Genomic DNA, 21,772 nt, shown 5'->3' with positions numbered 1-21,772 from the left:
ATGCTGTTTATTCATGAATTAGAAGGGATTTTCTTCATCTGTTTTTCATATTAATTAATTTACTTTATCATGCTGAAACTATGGTCTAACTAATGCTATTCTGTTATGTGCTGCTGCAGAGCTATTATCTCAAAGTTGATCTATTTAACAGCCTGACTACATTTTCCTAATGCAGTCTCCTTATTATATATTACATTCGGAATATCACCTTGGCTAGAAACTAAATTCAGAATAAAATTTTTTTATTTTTAAAATGTCTGCCAACTAATAATCCTTCCTCTCCTTATGGAAAAATGGTAGGCAATGTTGCTGCACAGGTTTTAAACAATGATTATTCCATGATAGTTTTCATTTCCTTCAAACTTAAACTTTCATTTGAAACCACCTCTTTCAAGACAAAAGAAAATACACTTTTAAAAAGAATTAGTTATATGGCATTAATACAGTATTGTCCCATGAGTTATGACATGAAGGGTTGGGTGTTCTGATAATTTTGTCTGTTTTGCTGAAGATTGGTTTGTTGGCTGCAGAGACTTCCAAAGCTGAGCTATACTTAAGCTTATTTTAATGTGTTGTGGCAAAAATGTCAACATTATTACCAGAAAAAAACCTTTTACATTTTACTACATAAACCTCAACCTGGAAGCAAGAATTATCTAGTAGGTCCTGGTAAGTTGTTTGAATCATCAGCAAAAACACCTGAAGTTTGCAGCTGATAATCAGTCTAGTGTAAGCTACTGAACATTATACAAGGTTGCTGTAAGACTTGACAAGTTTCTTAGTCCGAGATATATCTGATTGTGTTGGAGAAAAATCAGTGTTGTCAAATGTGATGTCCATCATGAATAAGTTTTGAAACCAACTTTACTGATGTCAATTTAAAACCTTGTGTTTCTTCAGAATAGGTTGGAACAGCTGACTCCTTCAGGTGGCTAACCTGAAAGGTACAGTTGGAGTAAGGTCACTACAGGTTTCTTTTAAGGTCTTTCCCTAGCAAGTAAGACTTTTTAAAAAAATCCACCTCTAAGTAATTCTGATACTGTCTGTTTTCAGCAACCAGGAAATGATCAGTTCTTTTGAGGGCAGTACACAGCACATACAAAAAAGTACTCATCAGTTGCTTGCATTATATCTGTCTCTAATGCTCAAGGGCAATGTATAGGTTCACTTACTCATCCTTATGAAGTGCGTTGAAATCCTCTTCCTGATAGATAAAGATTTTTTTTTTTCCCCAGGTTAGACAGCAGGGAATGGTCTGATGCTCATGTTTGCTGAATAGAAAGATGAGGACTGGGTTCCTGGTGTCACTGCAGTCTTACAGCAAGAGGAACAGCAGGCTAATCCTGTGCCCAGACCATGTGATGTATGTTCCCGTTATATGTGTGCTTCATGCGTGAACAGTAATTCCTGAGTTGTGGATAGTCGGGAGCAGTGCAGACGCCCAAAAGCTCAGATCAGCTAATGTGAACACACACTTCCCCACCCCCTTCCTGGCATAACTTGTGATCGCAGAGCCATGAAAGTATGTGAGTCCCTCCCCCAGCACAGACCGATCCCACCCGGCATATGATCTGGGCCCCATGTCAGCCAGAGCAGGCAGCACCAGCTTGCCACAGCGCTGCTTGCAGCCGGAGCTATGACCTTAACGAAAGAGAGCTTCCTCGGGGCTCTCCTGCCCAGCTCTGGAGTGGGCAAGGCCGACACGGATGGTGCCAGAGAGAAGGAGGAATCTCTGAGGCAGTCAGTGATGAAGACTGGAGCAGCGGTGCCAAGGAGGCGAGCGGTGGGAAGGCTGGTCATGCACAGCATGGCCATGTTCGGCCGGGAGTTCTGCTATGCTGTGGAGGCCGCCTTTGTCACGCCGGTGCTGCTCAGTGTAGGGCTGCCCAAGAACCTCTACAGCCTCGTGTGGCTCATCAGCCCTATCCTGGGCTTCTTGCTGCAGCCCGTGGTAGGTTCGGCCAGTGATCACTGCACCTGTAGCTGGGGCAGGAGGCGACCTTACATTCTGGGTCTGGGCATCATAATGCTGTTAGGCATGGCTTTGTACCTCAATGGGGACGTGATGATTTCAGGTGAGTGAGGGGCATGTGCTATGCTGACAGACAAAACTCATCCTAGCCTTTTGAATCAGAAAAAGGAGAGGGGTTCCCCTTTTCCTTCTTAAAATGCACTGTTAAAATTTGGTATCATGTGACTTGGGCACACTGAAGAAGCTGGGGAGCACTGTAGTCTTTGTGTACATTCAATCCTAACACTGCATGTTATGTACCCTGTACATAGTGTTCTGTAGTCTGTGCATGTGATTGCATAGTATGTTTCTTTGGTTGCCTGATAAGCTCCTACAGGTAAAGATTTGCTTAGTCCATAGAAGTTTTTATGAGCTAAGATCTGCCTTGTTAGCTTAAATGATAGTATTGTTTTTGTGATGTAATACATATCCAAACTGAATCCCCATTCATCCCTATTTTAGATGGATGAGTATTCAAAATACTCGCCTTCAATTCTTGCAGCACTGCCTTGACTCTTGTGTTGTGCTAATGAAAAACAAGAATCCTTAACTGCTTGGAAACCCTGTTGCAGCTGAAATATGCAAAATAAAATAGGAGTGACATCCATATAATTGCATTTTAGCTTGGGATGTAGCTTCTTGAAGTCTTGATACAAAGTTGTTGCTGACTAGGCAGATGGGGGACGTGTGTTGATTTATTCTCTCTTCCTCAATATTATTGATGTTGAATATAATTGGTTTCATTAACCCAGAGGGAGATGTTGCAGTCAACTCTTGATTATCTAAAACAATATATTGCTTGGACAAAGAGAATAAACTGAAAGTATTACAAAATTCATGTGTTAGGCTACCAGTGCATGCCTTGAAGGGGTAAAGAAATAGATTAAGAGTAGTGATGCTCTTGGTCATGGAGATTGAAGCATGCTGAGCATCTGCTGACTTAAGGCTGTAAGTCATCCTAGCCCAGCTCAGCATTACACAGACTCAGCTCTCCTGCTTCTCTGATGAGATTCTGGTGTCACTGGACTCTCTTGTGTAATCAGTCATTGTTTAGATTTTGAGGTATTCAGAAAGACTAACTGTGGTTTTGCAGAACATGGTACTGTTGCTGTCAGAATGAGGGTGTTTTTCTTTTTTTAGCTTTCATCGATGAGAGAGACAAGCAGCGGACATGGGCAATAGTCATTACCATGCTGGGAGTAGTACTTTTTGATTTTGCAGCTGATTTTATTGATGGTCCCATCAAAGCATATTTATTTGATGTCTGCTCTCATCAGGATAAAGAGAAGGGTCTGCATTACCACGCCCTCTTTACAGGTACACTGATCCCTTCTTTTCCTCCCTGCCTCTCAAAGGAGGGGAAGGTAATTGCATGGATTTTATCCTCACTGTGTTTCCAATCTTGAATGAACTGATCATCTGATTCTGCACTTCAGTCACGAGACTTTTGTTGCTGGGTTTTCACTACTCCAGACAACAGCAACTTGTGATTGCTGCTACAAGAATTCTGAAGAAGGCTTGCAGGCACAAATAATTACAGCAACACTGGCATGATTTAAGCGTAGTTAGTTATTTTAAAATGTGAAGTAGTGTTTGTTTAGTTTGTTTTGGGTTTTTTCAAGTCTTTGCTGAGGCAAAAATTAATGGATGTAGCTTGTTTCATTGCTATTGCACATAAGAATAATATTTTTGACTTGTCATGTGACATAGAACAAGAGCTGCACAAACCAATGAAATTTTTTATCATTCTTCAGCAGTGCTCCAGTATGTGCTGTATAGAAACAGGAGTTTTGTGTAAAATTCAGAAATTCACAACTCCCACAAAATAAGTTTAAGTGGTTCAGTTCAAGTTCCTGCAAATGAAGTTAACAGTTTCATTTGCCTTTGTACATTTTTGGAATGTTGCCAAGTTACAGAAGGACACAAAACTGTTGGAACATATTCAAAGGAGGGCCACAAAGTGGATAAGGGAACTGGAATGCCTCCCTATGAAGAGGGGCTGAGAAAGTTGGGGCTGTTCAGCCTGGAAGAGAAGGTTGTGTGGAGACCTCATAGAAACTTTCCTGTATCTGAAGGGGGGCCTCAGGGAAGCTGGAGAGGGACTCTTCTTTAGGAAGATGGGGAGAAAGTTAGGCTGGATGTTAGGAAGAAATTCTTCCCTGTGAGGGTGGTGAGACACTGGAATAGATTGTCCAGGGAGGTTATGGATGACCAATCCTGTCAGTGTTCCAGGCCAGGTTGTAGAAGGTGTTGAGCAGCCTGGTCTAGCTGGAGGTGCCCCTGCCAGTGGCAGAGTGGGTGCATCTGGATGATCTCTAAAGTCTGTTCCAACCCCTCAACATTGATTCTATGGAATCATCTGTACAATGTCAGCCCTGTGTTGAGGAAATGCACAGGGAAGACACGTGAGGCTGTGTACCTGTGAAGTGACCCGGGAGGAACCTCCTGCCATGTCTGAGAGTAATCCCTGTGAAAGCACTAGACAAAAAGCAGACTACATGAGAAGTCATGCAATCTTTGTTACAGCAGATTTTTGTGGCTTCTGAGCCCCCAGCAGGAGCAGAGACACGTAAACTCAGTAGCAGTTATTCTGCTCAAGGAGGGAGGTGTAGTAGCTACCAACAACAGGCCAGTTTTGGACACATGAAATACCTATATCCAGGAACATAGTTAATAAGGGAAACTTAAAGCCACATGGGAATAAAATATGTATTGTCCATTAGAAACAGGTAAAACATTAAAGAATCACTTGTTTGGAAAGACAGAGGAGTGAGTCTCTATGTATATTCAGCACAACTCCGGTCGCAGTTTTTTGGATCATTCTAAAAAGTCTCCAAGTTTGAAGCTACAGATTTAGCTGATTCAGTGTACTGAGCTGCAAAAGGGGATGTGGGACAAATAATATGAAATAAGACTGGGGCAGAGTATGTTAATTGGTCCAGCATCCTGTGCTCTCCACAGCAAGCTCATCTTAACCCTTCCTAACTGAGAGTTCCCTCATCTGATATTCAAATCCTCCCCTGATTTGTGTTCTACAGCCTCCCAAGGAAGTCTTCTCCAGCAATTCACTGGTCTTGGTGTTTGTTTTCCGTAAACTGTAATATTAATATCTATTCCCTACTGTTTACATTTATCATACCCTTATTTTATCCCTATTAGACAGAGACAGCAATCATCCCGTTTCTTGTCCTAGCTCTGTTTTAGATAGTTTCTTTTTCCTATTTTAGTTTCTTCTTTCCTTTTATACTTAATATTTCTAAGATTTTACTCTCCAGTTTGCCTTCAGTTTTGGGTTTGAACATGAAACTTGATAGTTTTGAAGTTATGAAACCCATGGCCACTTATTCAAGTGGAAGAAAGTGTGCACACATCTAACAACTCAACAGTCAGGCTGCATTCCAATATCATAATGCTTATTTTTCCAAACAGCATGCAAAGACATCCTCTAATGTCAAACATTCTGTCTGCAAACATACACTGAAAATAACATTGCGAAAATAACATTTTTTTCTTTAAAAGTTATTAATAGCACAATTGTTTTTTACGAGAACAAGCAAGGATATAGTCCCCTGTGAAACGCCATAGGACACAATGAAGGAGGCCACAATCAGACCTAGGAGGGCAAAGAAGGTACAGAAATCCCAGAATGAAATCAAAATCCCATGTTTTTGGGGAAGCAAGTGCAGGTGCTGTTATTTTTCGTTAGATGCAGGGCTTTGCTGTAGACTGTTATCAGTTCTCCTAAGCAAAAGCATAGAAATGCTTCCAAGTTCTTGGAAAGTGCCTATCCTGTGGAACTCCCAACCATCCATCCCCCAGAGCCACCTAGTTAGCAAGATGTCAGGACTCTACAAAGGTGCCACCCCTACCAGAGCTCTGTACTGAATGTAGAGGGCACATTCCTGTGCATCTCTGTGTACACTTATAACAAAGAGAAGAAATTGTAAAAAGCCCAAACTGACTGAAAACTGAGTTTATTAACGCCAAGGAATAAAGTAGCATTCTCATTTTACACTTTGGTTTACCTCTTCTGAGAAAATTACTGAATGGGATGACATGCTTATATTTGTTCTTTTCTGTTTTCTTTTCCAAGTGGTGTTGTACTGGGATTTGTATAAGTACAAAACAATGCCATTGTGTTTATTTCCTTTTATTTTTTTTTTTAATTTCACATGGAAGCAGTATTTCTGTTTGGACTAAGCTAAATATAATACATTTTACAAATTGTAAACTATAGAAACTGTCCATATAATTTTTAAAATGTTTCTTCTGTGAAAATAAAAAAAGAAAGCCACATAAATTTTGTACTATTTAATTTAGTATCACATGTATTATTTACCATTTCAAAGAAAATGCTGTTTTAAAGAGTCAAAATATGAGATGGGGCCTATTTTCCAGTGTGTTCAGGCAATTTGTGGAGAGCTCTATCTGACAGATCTGAGATTTTTCAAGAGATGTTTTAGTAACTGCTCATGTATGTGATTAGCTCAGTATTCCTATTTCTTGTGATAAATATCTGAAGAGTGATTATTCCACCATTTCTAGAGGGCATCACATATTGAAGGTATTATGTTCTTTTTGTTTATTTTGTCAATGCCTGTAGACATTTTTTTTTTCCTTTCTTTTCCCCCACCATTGTAGGTTTGGGAGGAGCCCTGGGTTACCTTACAGGTGCTATGGATTGGGGTCAAACTATACTAGGATATACCTTGGCATCAGAATTCCAGGTGATTTTCTTCTTCGCAGCCTTGGTTTTCATAATCTGCCTTACCATACATCTGTGCAGTATTCCTGAAGTCCCACTCAAATATGAAAATGAAGAGGCAAAGTTCTTGTTGGAAGTGACTGAACCCCATAAATACAGCTCCATAGAGGAGGAAATTAAGAATGGTCACTTAAAATCAACATGTACCGAAATAAAGGCTGCAGCCAAGCCAGGGAAATGCACGGTTGCGTCACGCACAGAGGTGAGTGCAGAGGTGATTTTGTAGATCGTAACTTTGCATCCTTTGAGACCCCTTAATTAGCTATTACTGATTGTTTGCAATGGAATCTTTTCACATGCACAGAAAAGAACCCTCTACCAGGATACAGAGACAGGAGAAAGCCTGCTTGCATTTCTTTTTTCCCTTTTTTTTTTCCTTTAGAAAATATTGCCAGCAAGAGGCATGAGACCAGCTAGTTCTGATTCTTTGAACCATTGGCAGGGATGAGGGAGAGCCTGGCTGGGTTTGCTGCTCAGTGTCAGTGTCTCAATGTCCTCCTCATGTGAATTTTGTGAACAGGATCTACTTTGTCCTTTAGTCTTGAAATAATTAGCATAACATTGTGGACAAAGACTACAGACCATTAATCTTTGATATAGGTCCCTAATTCTCACCAAAGTCCACACAATTTTGTACATAGTACATGTGAAATGTGTGACATGGGTTTTCTGCTGCTCAACATTTCATTGATCACTCATGTGTTTAAAATTGCTACCTCTACAGCAGTTCTACCTTGCTACCAGAATTTGAGTTTTATTTTGAGTGATATTGTAGCTGTGCCTTTGGCAAAATTTAGAGTTGAGAGAAAACAGTGAGTACTTTTAAATCCTCACTGTTATTTTGTTTCTGATGCATTTTTATAAGAGATTTCTTCACCTAAGGTACCTAGTAAGAGGTGAATCTACCAGAAAAATATCTGGAGAGCCCACTTCTAGCATGGTGATGAGAACAGTTGATCTTTTTTACTGTTTGGTTGATGACTTTTTGCGCTAGAAATCCTTATGGCTATCTCATGGTACCCTAGGTAAGCAAAGTATAACACATTAGTAGTGACACAATTGCTTCTCATTTTAATTCCACTTTTGATTTCTTGGCATTATGCATATCAATCCCTGATACACTAATACAAAGATTTGATAAATTAGGTAAAATGTACAAAGCTGGTTATGTAAGTACTAAGCTCTGCTAAGCAAACAATTATAAGTAGGAAAGCAATGCTCTAGTTTAATCTGTAAGTAAAAGGGATTTATTATATTTTACTATTTGTAATTTGTTTTATAATAACACTTGGTATTTCTAACTGGAAGTAAACTACTATTACACCAGATGCAAGACGTATGAAATGAGCATTGCTGGATGAGAATGCCAGGCAAACATGGAGTGGGGCAGACAGCAAGGCAACAGTTGTGGGGAGCAGCCAGCATCCTTCACCATCACTGTTCACTCTGAGCATACTCTGAATTGTTAGAGATGCTGAGCCTCATGATTCGACATCAACTGGTCGGATCATGTAGGCTTTAAAAAAAGAGAAGGCAAATGAAGATGAGAGAGCGATGCAGTGAAAGTAGGGGGAGCAGACTGTGGTTTGGGGTGGCTTCTGCCTTGGGAAGAAATAATTCCATGGAGTCAGTAACATGAGAAATGTAGAGTTCCATGTCTAACACTGGAGGTGAAGCTGTGGTGGTGAGCCTGTGCCATTGCCCTCCTCTGCCTAGGCTGGGCAGCCTGTTAAAGTCCCCCAGTGCTTTGATCAGTCTCATGTTTCTTTGATGTGCACTTCTTTGTGTGCATGAATTCTAGACACTCACTGCTTTAATGATCTCTCTCCTGTGGCACATGTTTGCTGAGTTCATTCATTACCATAATCACTTCCTTGAAGAATTGGTTTGGCTTCCTGTTTTTCTGTCTCTTTTTTTTTTTTAATTGCAGGCATCATGGCAACATTTCTTCTAAATTAAGGCCTATGTTCTCACATGCTCATAGCTAAGATGATTATTAATGAGATTTGACCTGTTACAGTATGAACAGACACCCAAAGCAATTAGCCTTGTATTCTTTTGAATGGTGCCAAATTACTCAGGGTCCACTGCCATAAAACCCAAGTCATATTGCTTCTTCTGTATTCTTATCATATTATGCCCTGAGTTGTAGTGATTTTGTAGAGATTATTTGGTATTCTGAGCTTTTGAAGGATAAGGCGCTTAAGCAGACCCAAACTTCAGCACATTATTTAAATTAGCATGTGATTTGTGTGCTGGTATGTTTTGAATGTGTGCATTAAACATTTTTGGTTTCTATTTCCACTCTCTGGAATATCTAAATAGAAAAAAAAAAAACAACATTTCTATATAGCTGTCAAATTATTGTTTGTAATCACTGCAGTGTCCTTTGTAATTCCATGACTTTATCTTAAAACTTTGATTGGAAAGACTATTTTAAAAAGCAGGGTGGAAGAATACAAACTAAATAAAGCCATGTCAAACTATAGTAATTATCCTTGAAATAACACTAATGAGTCAATCTGGAATTCTTTTGTTTCCTTTTTATAATTGTAGAATAATATAAAGCTTACCCTGTTTAAAAAAAGACAGTGATGCCAAGAGAAATTCCAAGGGATTTAGACAATATACAGTCCAAGGTGGAAGTCAGCGACTTGAATTTAGCATTCCTATGAGGATTAGAAACCTCACACTGAAGCAAAGTATTTTCCAACAACTTTATGGTGATTATTCATAGAGTAGCTTGCAGCATAGCCTAGTTCAAAGGAAAGTAGAATTGTGAAAAATAAGTACAAGACTGAAGGAAGAAAGGGAAAAATGACATCCTACAGCAAATTGAAGACAAGATCCAGTCCAGAAATTTTGAGTAATTAGCATAACTTTTGCAGTTCTTCCACATTTCATAACATACATCTTCCCTAGCCATCTTTCCCAACACTGCTGTCTCCAAATATCATGAGAGAAAATTTGAAGTTTTCTATCATGCACAGTTAAAATAGTAGCAGTGGACCATGCAGGAGCTTTAATACAGGAAGAATTATGTGTCAAAATACATGATATCAAGCACACCTACAGTAGTTAAAAAAAAAAAGTAATAAAAAAGATCTGGTGAACGTGACTGGAAAAGAAACTGAGAATTTTGGGGCACAGGACTGGGTCAAGGAGGGAGGTAACATGGGGCTTTAAAGGTGGTGAGAAAATTTAATTTTCCTCATCAGTGAGATTTGGTAACCAGTACCAATTAAGTTTTGATTACGAAATTAGTTGGTATGAAGTGTTCAGATGCTGGAGCTCACATTCTCTGTGTGCTACCATGGGGAGCCACAGCTTCTCCCTGCTTCAACAGCAGTGCTTAGTGGAAAGCTCATTATATGCCGAAGAGCTAGAAGTTTCACCAGAAAAAGAAGTTTCCTTGGGAATTTAGCACATAGAATGGAAAGGGAATAAAGTCTCAGAAATCTGCAACACATTTTAATTTTCAGGAAGTATTTTGAGCATAACTTTTTTCTGCGGCAGCTTTAAATTTTCAGTATAAAGCTGATAGTCTCTACAAAGAAATAAATTTTGTTTCTTGTTGTTTCTGTTGTTGGTTCATTGGGGTTTTTTTTAACTCTCTGAGTATGCTCTGGTAGAAAGTTTCCCTGTGATCCTACATGTAAATAACTGTCCTACTGATAATAATAGCAAAAAATGTTACATTCCTGCTGGTATACTCCATGTCTTCTATTGTTTCTGTAAATTTTATAAATTGAAGAAAACTCAGTACCCAAGCAACGCTTCCTAGCAAAAAATAAAAGACTTTGGAAGTTTAGCAAAGAAAAGATACTACTAAGGGCTTCTTCATTTGCTGTCAGCTATTTCATTAGCCTTCAGGACCATAATACTGTATTATTCTTGAATATTTGCTTTTAGGGAAAAAGGCAGATGACCCTTAAATCCCTCTTGAAGACACTTTTAAGTATGCCATCCCACTATCGCTGTCTGTGTGTGAGCCACCTTTTTGGATGGATGGCTTTTCTGTCCAACATGCTTTTCTTCACAGATTTCATGGGACAGGTAAAACATCAAATATTCTCATTACTTGTAGCATCTCCTTCTCCATCAAAAAGAAATGAAATTGTGTTACTATCCTGAGAAAATTACACTGGTGTCAGAGCCATTTATATCTGGGTGGCTCAACAACTGTTTTGTAAACCAGCTAATTAAAGTCAGGCCCTTGTTCCAAGCCTGTCTGGGGAAATCACTGGAGAAAACCTTTAGTATTTGTAAGGCTGTTAGTGTCTAAATGTTCCAAGTGAAGCTCTCAGAGCTGGTCCAAACACATCCATTTTCTGCTTTGGCTTCAGAGCTGCTCCCAGATGGGTAGCTTTTCTAGCTGGGGCAGTGTTTGGATGCAGCTGGCCTTGCCCTGGTGTGTGTGCAGCATCCACACAAAGCCCCTCCCCTGCACTTCGGCCTCCCTGGCCTCAGGCCATGCAGCTCTTTGCACACAGGGAGCTACTTGGTAGCAAAAAGTTTTATCTTCCAACATTCGTCTGTCTTGAGTCCCTTTTTTCAGCAATTGTTTGCCCTCACAACACCCAGTGGTGCCTTTTCAATGCCATTCCCAGGGACTGTATATTCTCGCCTATAATGGATGTCTCTGCCTTCTTCCTTCCAGAGAATTAATATGGTTCTGGCACAAATCTCTCACTGCCACTCCCTGCTCTACTGTGGTTTCCACACAGTATTCCCATTTCCTTATCTTTTTTGTCTTTGTAGGCAAGACAAGAGGCAGGTTTGTATTTTTTTTTCCCTGCATTGTAGATGAACAACTGAATGAAAAACGTTTTCCTTGTCTAGAAAAGTAACTGAATAATACAATAACTGTGTGGAAAAAATGAGTGTGTTGATGAAAACCTGAAAGAGAAAACAGAAAAAAAAAAGTAGATAATTAGGGCAAGAAAGGCTAACGCAAGAAGGCAGAAGTGGAGAGAGAAAGTTATTTGGAAGTGAGGCACCCAAAAAATGGAAGAGCAAATGAGTCAATGTAAAATAGACAGCCCAGGAAAAGGCAGAGGGTAAAAATATAGGCGGAACCTGGGATATGATAGTCCAGGAGATGTGAGTGTGAAACCTGGAGAATTACAAATGGGTGGTTAGGACACTGCTCAACAGATTTTTTGGATGCTCCCTACCAGGGATGGGGCCCATAAGATGAAGGAATTCCCTGCATGGAGCTATCCTTGCCTTCTGTGATTTTTGCGGTCTCTTTCAGGTTGTGTACCATGGGAATCCCTACGCGCCTCACAACTCCACACTTTACCTTACCTACAAAGCAGGGGTAGAGATGGGATGCTGGGGACTGTGCATCAATGCAATTTCTTCATCAGTCTATTCTTGTAAGTATTGTAAGTATTCTTGTAACTATCCAACACTGTGTTTGCTGTTTACCATTGTTCAAAATCCATAAAGAGATGTCAAATTAGGTGGATTTTTTTTTCTACATTCAAACTTTAAGGAACGTTACATTCTCAGCATTGTCAGAAACTCATAACTTAGCACAAACGGTTCCTGACCACATGATGAGGGGTGACTTTGACAGTAGGACATTGTTCTGCGCATGAACTGACCTTCAACACTGAAAATCATTTCGAAATTAAATGCCACACCAAATTCTTATGTGCTCTTTCACCTAGCAATGCTGTTTGTAGCTGTAGGCTCTCGAAGGTGACCTCTCCCCATTTGCATTCCCCATGCAGAAGGTCTTGCCAGAAGCTTGAATCTTGCTCTCCAAAATTATGTGTAAACATGCTAGCTCCTCGGGTAGATTTCACCATAACTCATCCCAAGGATTAAAAAACTCATGATCTGAAAACTCAAATAAGTAGCATTTTGGGGGTTGATTTGAGCATCTAAAAGAGTCTTGAGGGAAATGTTTTCACCTTTGGAGCTTAACTGCAGGCATTTCTGTGTGGTCTTTCTGTGGATGAGTATCTATTAAGCACAAGTATCTCTGGGTGCAGCTGCAGTGCAAGCTGCAGGTTGAGCTCGGAGTGGTGTGGGAAAGTCTTCTTTGGCAAGTTTATACCTACAATAATTTGAGGTACTTTCCAAAATCATTAATATTAGCTCCTTCATTGCATTTTACAAAATATTATTTTTTCCTTAAAAGGAACTGCCTGATAAAATGTGACCTATTTTTTTTAATCTTATCAACATTTTCACTTTCTTTTCACAGACGTGCAGAAAGTCCTTCTGCCATACATAGGATTAAAGGGACTTTATTTCATTGGATACCTACTTTTTGGACTGGGTACTGGATTAATTGGCTTGTTTCCCAATGTCTATTCCACTCTGGCTCTTTGTTCACTCTTTGGAGTCATGTCCAGCACGCTATACACAGTGCCATTCCACCTCATTGCAGAGTACCACAGAGAAGAAGAGGTGAGTGCAATGTCTCAAGAAGTATTAGGTTTATATCTGTCTGTGTCTGTTCAACCTGTTTTGGGGGTAAACTGGATAGAAATGGTGAGCAGCTTTTAGTTTTAATTTCGAACTATTAATAATGACACACATGAATGGGAAGTTTCTGACAGAGGGAGCTAACATTCTGGCTCCAAACTCTCCAAACAGGCCTTCAGTGAAACAAATAATTATTTATCATCACATCTGAAGCCAATCACAGTACCTGTTCAGGCAGTAAGCAGGTAACTGGATTTCACTTGTGTTGTCTTCAAGTCCTACCTTCCTTATAGTCTTCCTTCCAGCCACACTAGCAGAGGACTTGACTTCTGAACACCTGAGGTTAATAACAAGCCTGTCAAGGCTGTCAGAATTTTTAGTTAACTGCAAAGTGTTACACAAGCTCTTAGCTAATAAATAAATGCCATTCAAGTAGAAACAGCTTTATATAATTCAGTATTAAATCATATGCCACATTCTCATTATCTTTCTAAATGTCTGCGGTTGGCATTTTGCCCACCACAGCCTTAAATCCTGTTTCCAAGGAAAATCTGGAAAAACTTGCACACTTTGTATCATGTTACTGGGCACCGCAGGATCTTCATGTATTGTAAAGTGTTGAGTTCTTTAATGGAAAAGTCCTCTCAAGTCTCCTAAGTTAAACAGCTGGAAACAAGAAAGATTAAGGAGAGTTGGAAGAAATTAGGAAATAATTTAGGTAAATATCTTGGGACATCTGAAGAAATTAATAAAGGCAATGTTGAACCATTGAAAACCAAATAAAACATAGTTGAAAGCAGCACAGGGCTAGATCAAGTGTTAGACAACATGTCCTACTGTTTTGTACAGTAGGACAAAACAGCTGCCTTCACCAGCACCCTCTGAATGATGAACACAACAAAGCTCTTCTAATTATTCTACTGAGTGCTAGAAGGATGGCTCAAAGTGATTAAATATTTAATTTATATGATTCTTAATTTCTCAGTCGATTTCTTTGCTCCTTCCAACAGAGAATGATCATAATGTGTTATAAACACAAAACAAAAGACTGAGAATGAGCCCAGGTTATGCTGAAATCTCAGTTCTTACCTCAGGTCAACCAATTCAGAGAGGAGGAGTAAATGCAAAATTTGTATCTGTTTCAAGACAGAAGTGAAATAAAATAAGCTAAGATGTACATGAACTTTACACTTAATAGGCCAATATATTAATGTGTTATTTATAAGACAACCAGTTGTTTCTTGTTTGGTATTTGCTATGACAGATGTAAAATGACATATAATTCTATGCTAGATTTTATATTAATGGGTTGAGGTTTAGCTCAAATCTATAAAATACAAGACAGAGGAAAAAAAGCAAACATCAAGCATTTATTTACAGATTCATATATTTGTGGTCAGAACTACTGCCACATAGGAACAGCCCAGCAAAATAAATACAATTCATTTTTCACAGTGTCTAAAATTGGGACTTTATAATTTCAGAACAAGAAGCAGATATTTTCCCCCCACTATGCACGCTACCAAAATAATGTGCTGTGTTTTATAATGCTGCCATTTCAGCTCCTGTTCTGTGCTGCTGTTCCCTAGGATCCAAATTCAATTTTTTTCTACTGGATTAGGAAGAGACTGTTTGTCTCCAGCAGTTGTGAGCTTTGTGTAACTCAAAAGCAAGGTAATAGGGTTTGCAAAAAAACCCAAAAACAACAACATCTTAATGGCTAAGAGAATTTGTATACAAGAACATCGTGGTGCTGCTGGCCTGCAGTGTGGGAACTTTTTGTCATTGGAAGACAACCTCCTCAATTTAACAGCCTATGTGGGAAGAAAAATATGTCGATTATCACATAATTTCCCAATAAAACAGAGTAATTTCTTTGTGGAGGAAGGGATTCCCAGAGATCATGTAGGTCCTTCTCAGGGAGGGCAACCTGGAGCCAGCTGCCCCAGGTCTGGTTCGAATTATTCCAAGAATGGAGACCCCACAACCCCTCTAGTTAACCTTTTCCAGTGATCCACCAGCCTTACAGGATGCTAATATGCAAGACACTTGTACATAATAAATGCAAGCTTTTGCTCTGCTATGTATATCATAGCAGATACACAGATTAGTGATTAAGAGCGGTCCTCAGCAGAGTAGAAGAATCCTAGTCTGGATGTTTGTTTTCAGGTTGCTTTCATCCCCAGCAATAAAACATTTATATTTTAGTACTGATTTTCTTTATATGCTTTGAACCATAACTTGAGGTTCCTGCCTGTATGTGTGCGGGGCATACGAGTACTGCTGTAAAACCTCTGGATGTGGTTCCTCACAACATCCTTCCTTCTAAAGTGAAAAGATGGGTTTGATGACTGGACTGTTGGATAGGAAAGTGGTTGGATGGTCACATCCAGAGGGTCATGGTCATTGACTCAGAATCCAAATGGATGTCAGTGACAAGTGGTGCCCTCAAGGATTTGCACTGGGACCAGTGTGATTCAATATCTTCTTTAATGCCATAGATTAAAGGATTGAGTGCACCTTTAGCAAGTTTGCAGATTACAGCAAACTGAGGTGAGAGAACACACCTGAAGGACAGGATGTCATCCAGAGGGTCCTGGACAAGCTCATGTGGAACATCACATGGCCCACAGGAACATCATGAGGTTTAACAAGGCCAGGTGCTGGTGCTGCACCTGGGCTGGAACAACCCCTGGCACCAGCCCAGGCTGGGCATGAGCAGACCCAGAGCAGCCCTGCCCAGAAGGGCTTGGGGGTGCTGTGGGTGAGAGGCTGCACATGGCCCGGCCATGGCACTCACAGCCCAGAGAGCCAAACGTGTCCTGGGCTGCATCCAGAGCCCCGTGGGCAGCAGGGGAGGGAGGGGATTCTGCCCCTCTGCTCTGCTCTGCTGAGACCCACCTGGAGCCCTGCACCCAGCCCTGGGCTCCCAGCATGGGAGAGACAGGGACCTGCTGGAGTCAGTACAGAGGAGGGACACAAAGATGGTCACAGGGATGGAGCACCTCTCCTCTGATGAATGGCTGAGAGAATTGAGATTTTTCAGTCTGGAGAAGACTTCAGATTGACATAATTGTGGCATAATTTAAAGGAAGCTTGCAAGAAAGATGGAGCTTTTCACAGGGGCACATGGTGATAAGGCAAGCAGGAATGGCTTCAAACTTAGAGAGAGTAAATTTAGGTTAGATATCAGGAAAAAATTCTTTAATGTGTGGGTGGTGAGACACTGGATCAGGTTGTCTAGAGAAGTTTTAGCTACTTCCTCCCTAGAGGTGTTTAAGGCCAGGTTTGATGTACCTTTAAGCACCCTGGGAAGCGTCCCTGCTCACAACAAGAGCATAGGAACAAGATGATTTTTCAAGTTCCTTCCAGTACAAACCATTCTGTGATTCTGTGATGATTCTTTAATAATATGATAGTAAGGCTCCTTCAGCCATGAGTCAGAGCCAAGTTATTTATGACAGGATGACCTGTACTGTTAAATGTCAGTTTGACAGAGATCACGTTGACCTGAACTTGAAAATAATGTATAGGTTTTCCAGTCAATTTTCAATTACTTCCTTAAGGGAAGGGATAGAGGGGAAAACTGCAGATGAGAAAAAAATTGCTGGAAGCTTGGAAAACCTCACTGTTACTTGTAAAATCTCTATGGTAACCTCTATGGTACCGGGAGCAGCAAGCTATTGACGTGTCCCGCTGACCCTAGAGCTGTAACAAAGCCTCAGCCAAGAGCTGCACGTTGCTGACACTGCCTGTTTCTGGGGTTTGTTCTGTGCTTCTTTGCAGAGCCTGAAGCTGCAGGAAGGGGAACAAGCAGGGGAGCAGGGGCGAGGGAAGGGCATCGACTGTGCTGCCCTGACCTGCATGGTCCAGCTGGCCCAGATCATTCTCGGCGTGGGCCTGGGGCTCCTGGTTAGCGTTGCTGGCAGCGCTGTCACTGTGATTTCGGCATCCACGGTGGCACTGGTCGGCTGCTGCTTCGTGGCTTTCTGCATTCGGTACGTGGACTAGGGCTGCAAGAAGCAGTCGGAAGGGATCTCCCCCGGGGAGCATTTTCTTTCTGGGTCAGTAGCACTGGTGCTGTTGCTGTGCTGACGCTGCTGGCATGTCATCCTCTCTTACCTCCTTGGATCGATTGCAATTCCAGAACTTTATGGAATGGAGACTTGATAAAACTGGTTGCCTTGTGCCTCAGACACACACACACACACACACACACACACACACACACACACACACACACACCCCAAACACACACACACCCACATACACACATACACTCTCTGTCTCTCCCCCGCCACAGTGTGTTCACATGCTGTGACATGTGATGGTGTGTGTGGCCATGGTATTTTGATGCTCTACACCGGGAGTCATTGTGAAACTCCTCATTACCAATTTGTGAAAGTTAGTGAATGAAGAATGTGATAAATTGAAGTAATATAAAAGGATATAGTTAGGAAGAATGTTTTTATTTATCTTGTTCTTCAAGTGTCCTAAGTTGGGGGGTGTTCCCTCCAGTAGTCAAAAGCTGCAGGAGATTCAAACAGGTGTCAGAGGCCATGCAGGGTGCAGTTCTGTTATGATTAAAATGGGATCAGTTAATTGCCAGTTACTGTCAAAAGCAGATTTGAGTGTGAAAAATTACTGGAATATAAAAAAAGATTTAAGCCTATTGTTTAAAAGCATTACTGTAAAGTAATTATTTTGTACTGGATCCTGCTGCTTCTATATGAATGAAGTGAAAGTACTGGCTGAGCTTGTCAGGAAAATCTGTCTAAAGCTGCTTTGCAAATCCATGTATAGGTACCTACCTAAAATCTATCTATGGGAAACAGCTGCCATTTCTTCCTCCTTTAAAAAATGGCCTCTCAGTTCTGATGCTGTAATTGAAAAAATAAACTTGGCCAATGTAAGAATTTGATGGCTGGTTGACCACATAAATCTTGACATTGGATATGACAGCATTTACCTTAAAGTAGCATCTCTCTTTTCTCTGTTTTCCTTTATGCTTTGACTGAAATGGCATTTGCTCTCTAAAGAATACTGTAGATAAACTCAGTTCTGCAAAGCACTGTCAGGAATTATTGTACAGTACATATATAATCCCAGTTATTTGTATTTAATTGCATAAGAAGCTTCATTCTTATTTTTGTAATACTGACAGGGTTTTGAAAACCTGTTTGGGAAAGCAATATATTGTATTTATGCTGTGCTTCTTCTGTCCTGAAAACTGTCGTATCCATCCACTATGTTGTATGTTAAGCCACCTGAAGCCATCTGCTAATGTTATTAATGAATATTGAGAGACTATGGGCAAGTATGGTGTTTATGGTTGTTTTCGTTCTTAATGTTGCACATGTATCATCAGCACTGTTCAGAGAAATGCAGTGTTGAGCTTATCAGCTCTTAGAAGCTCTGCAATACACAAACTGAGAACACCAAACATAAATGGTTACATTTGAGCATCAAGTGCCTCTGCAGAGATGCATCAGCTTCATCCTTTTTCTGTGTTTTAAAGAGTAGAGTGAGTCACATTGTCTCAGGATAACAAATTTCCCCTTAGGTAAATTCTTATTAATTTTAACAAGCCTGTGGGATACCTTTCTTGATGATGATCTCCACTGTAGGTCCCAAAAGGGGCTTAGTGCATGGCAAACGTCACCACAGCATCTGCATCCTGCCTTTTGAAGAAGCCATGTTTTCTGGTTTATTTTGCTTTGTGGCACTTCATTTCACACCCGTTTCACAGTAAAGAAAACCTGGGAAAACAGAGCCCCTGCACTGTGTTTGAAACAGTTTGCAGGTGCTAAGACAGCTGGACCTGAGGGCCTCAACAGGCACAAACAGGAGGAAACCAGAAAGTGAAGGATTGTTGTCTTCCCAATTAGCTTTATGCCATCATTAACTCACTAACTTCTGTTAACTCTGTATCTGCTGGGAGGATGAATTTTCAAGGGAGGAGCAAGGCATCTATGGAGCCATAAAAACAGATAAAGGAGGAAGTGATCTGGTTTCATAGGACTGCACCATGTAAACTTGTGCACCAGGAGCTGAGGTCATAAAGCTCTGATTCCACTGTGAGGCTGTGAAAGAAATTCTGCAATATTTTCTTTGAGGTTTAACACCATTAGGACATTAACATTTAAATGGTCAATATTATCCCTGCTCTGTTACACAAAGAGGATGCTGGCCCACAAAGGGACCATTGGATCTGTGGCAATGTAAGAAGGGTTCTGAACCTGCAGAGAGAAGTGAGAAGAGCCTATCATGTATATCACAGCTATTATTTACAGATTTATTCAGAGAAAATTGTTTCAGAAACCTCGTATTATCATTTATAACAACTGCATGATCTTTCCATTTAAAACCCACTGTCAGCTACAGAAGACAGAAACATTAAAGTCATCTTTTCTCTGGAAATCTCCATCAAAATATCCTGTATTGCTCCCAGGACTGCAAACCAGTATCTTTATGAGTCTTTGTTAGAATGAGCAAACTGACATAAAGGTATATACAATTCGGAAAACAGCGTCTAAACCAAAAAAAAAAAAAAAAATAATGGTGCTCATGCTGAAGTTGAAAATGTATCTCCAGTGTTACTGAAAACAATATAAAATGTTACTAACTTATAAAAGGGGATAAAATAAGTATTTCTTTTAGCAATAGATATGTTACTAATGTATGTTACTAATATAATACATTACAAATATGTGAAAGGGGATAAAATATTTATTTCAGAAAAAGAAATGCTAAAATGTTAAAAATGTTGAAGGTATTGAAGGATTGTACTGTAATGCTATTAATTTAAGAAGTTCCACCTCTTCTGTGCTTTTACACTAGTTCTGGACTTGAGCCATCAATATGATTATTGACTGTACTTAACATCAACTTTATAGCAGTGAGTATAAAGTTACAAGTACCCTGTGCCTGATCTTTCTCATCTGGTTTTATTTCCATATACATAAAATAAAGATCCTCTATATATCATGTTTATGCAAATGATACACTTAGATGAACCACATAGAATCACAGGACGGGTCAGGTTGGAAGGGAACACAGTGGGTCATCTGGTCCAACCTCCCTGCTCAAGCAGGGCCATCCCAGAGCACAAGGCACAGGATTATGTCCAGAGGGTTCTTGAATGTCTCCAGTGAAGGAGACTCCACACCCCCTCAGTTGCCTCTTCTCAGGGATGAAGAAGTCCAGCTCCCTCAGCTGGATGCTCTAGCCCTTTAATCATTGTTTCCCTCCTCTGAACCCTCTCAAAGATGAGATGTCCTGCAATAACAAATCCTCCCTCCCACACTCACAGAAATAGTCATGGCTGAACAAAACAAGGCAGGAGACCAAGTCTGTCACCTTATCTTCATGGCACTTCCCTTTTTCTTTCTCTTACAAACATCTGCCACTTACTCCCCTTTAACAAGCAGGCATGTGACACAAGCAAATCCTTAAAGGAAATTCTGGTCTCTTGTTTAGAGGACTTGAAGTCTTAGTAATGTCACAAGTATTCTGATTTTTTTTTTTTTTTCCCGTGTTCATAGTGCTCTCATTAAGTTTCTTTGACTTGCTTGCAAACAAGCAACTCAGGTGGCTTGTGGCAGATAAACCTTTTTTCCAGAAAGTCTTCACAAGTCAGGATGAATCATGAGTGTCTTTGCCTTGGGAGAACTCACAGCTTTCACACTGGTGCCTGTGAATCACTACCAGCCCCTGCAGCATGTCGAAAGATGGTGAAAGTGAATGTGGCAATGGTGACATTTGATATTTTTGAACTGTAGAAGATTGGGTGGAAGTATCTGCTGTAAAATGTCTGTAAATGATTTTTGGCATGACAAAGCTATAAAAAATGAGCTATAAAACAAAATTTTCCCCTCTAGGTTTCCATCATTCATTTCCATTCTCTATCTGCTCCATCTTGTTTATTTAAGAGGCTAATGTTCAGGGTCTCTTGTTCAAGACCGAACTGTGAAAAATTATGAGTAATTTTTATGGGCCTGACATGACGCATCCATGAATGCTGAGGAAGCTGGCAGATATCATAGCCAGGGGGCTCATGATCGTCTTTGAAAGGTCATGGAGATCAGGAGAGGTGCCTGAGGGCTGGAAGAAAGCAAATGTCACCCACTCTTCATAACAGGCAAGAAGGAGAACACGGGAAACTGGATCCAGTCAGTCTCACCTCAATCCTTGGAAGGGGCAGAGGCCTCCTCAGGGCGCTCACTGATGACACAAAGCTGAGGAGTGGCGATACCCCAGGGAGCTCTGCAGCCCTTCAGAGGGCCCTGGACAGGCTTGGGGGTGGGCAGGGAAGAATTGTCTGAAGCTCAACAGAGGCAAGCGCAGTGTCCTGCGCTGGGGAGGAGCAGCCCCTGGCACCAGTACAGCTGGGCCCGACCTGCTGGAAAGCAGAAGGACAAGGACCTGGGGGTCCTGGTGGACAACAAGCTGTCCATGGACCAGCAGTGCCCTTGTGGCCAGGAGGCCAACGGTGTCCTGGATGCATCAGGAAGAGCATTGGCAGCTGGTCAAGGGAGGAGATCCTGCCCCTC

The 21,772-nt window shown here is 40.7% G+C and overlaps 1 protein-coding gene across 1 annotated transcript; it reads left to right on the top strand.

Annotated features, from left to right (window-relative positions):
* Nucleotides 1–1,266: 1,266 nt before the first annotated feature.
* Nucleotides 1,267–20,207, top strand: SLC45A2 (solute carrier family 45 member 2). Its single transcript, XM_072922514.1, has 7 exons — nucleotides 1,267–2,075; nucleotides 3,152–3,328; nucleotides 6,653–6,978; nucleotides 10,689–10,832; nucleotides 12,034–12,157; nucleotides 12,997–13,202; nucleotides 17,007–20,207. The coding sequence occupies exons 1-7, from the start codon at nucleotides 1,637–1,639 to the stop codon at nucleotides 17,229–17,231; spliced, it is 1,641 nt and encodes a 546-aa protein (XP_072778615.1). The 5' UTR covers nucleotides 1,267–1,636; the 3' UTR covers nucleotides 17,232–20,207.
* Nucleotides 20,208–21,772: the final 1,565 nt, after the last annotated feature.

Source organism: Taeniopygia guttata, chromosome Z (genome assembly GCF_048771995.1).
Source record: "Taeniopygia guttata chromosome Z, bTaeGut7.mat, whole genome shotgun sequence".
Lineage (NCBI taxonomy): Eukaryota > Metazoa > Chordata > Aves > Passeriformes > Estrildidae > Taeniopygia > Taeniopygia guttata.
Note: the sequence above shows the minus strand (reverse complement) of the source record. Positions and strands in the feature narration are given on the sequence as shown.

What these genes read in the sequence shown, in the direction of transcription:
- SLC45A2 (XM_072922514.1), top strand. Translation starts at nt 1,637, where the DNA reads ATGACCTTAACGAAAGAGAGCTTCCTCGGGGCTCTCCTGCCCAGCTCT. An exon ending in TCACAGATTTCATGGGACAG is followed by an intron (nt 10,833 to 12,033) that starts GTAAAACATCAA and finishes GGTCTCTTTCAG; the next exon opens with GTTGTGTACCATGGGAATCC. An exon ending in TTCTTCATCAGTCTATTCTT is followed by an intron (nt 12,158 to 12,996) that starts GTAAGTATTGTA and finishes TTCTTTTCACAG; the next exon opens with ACGTGCAGAAAGTCCTTCTG.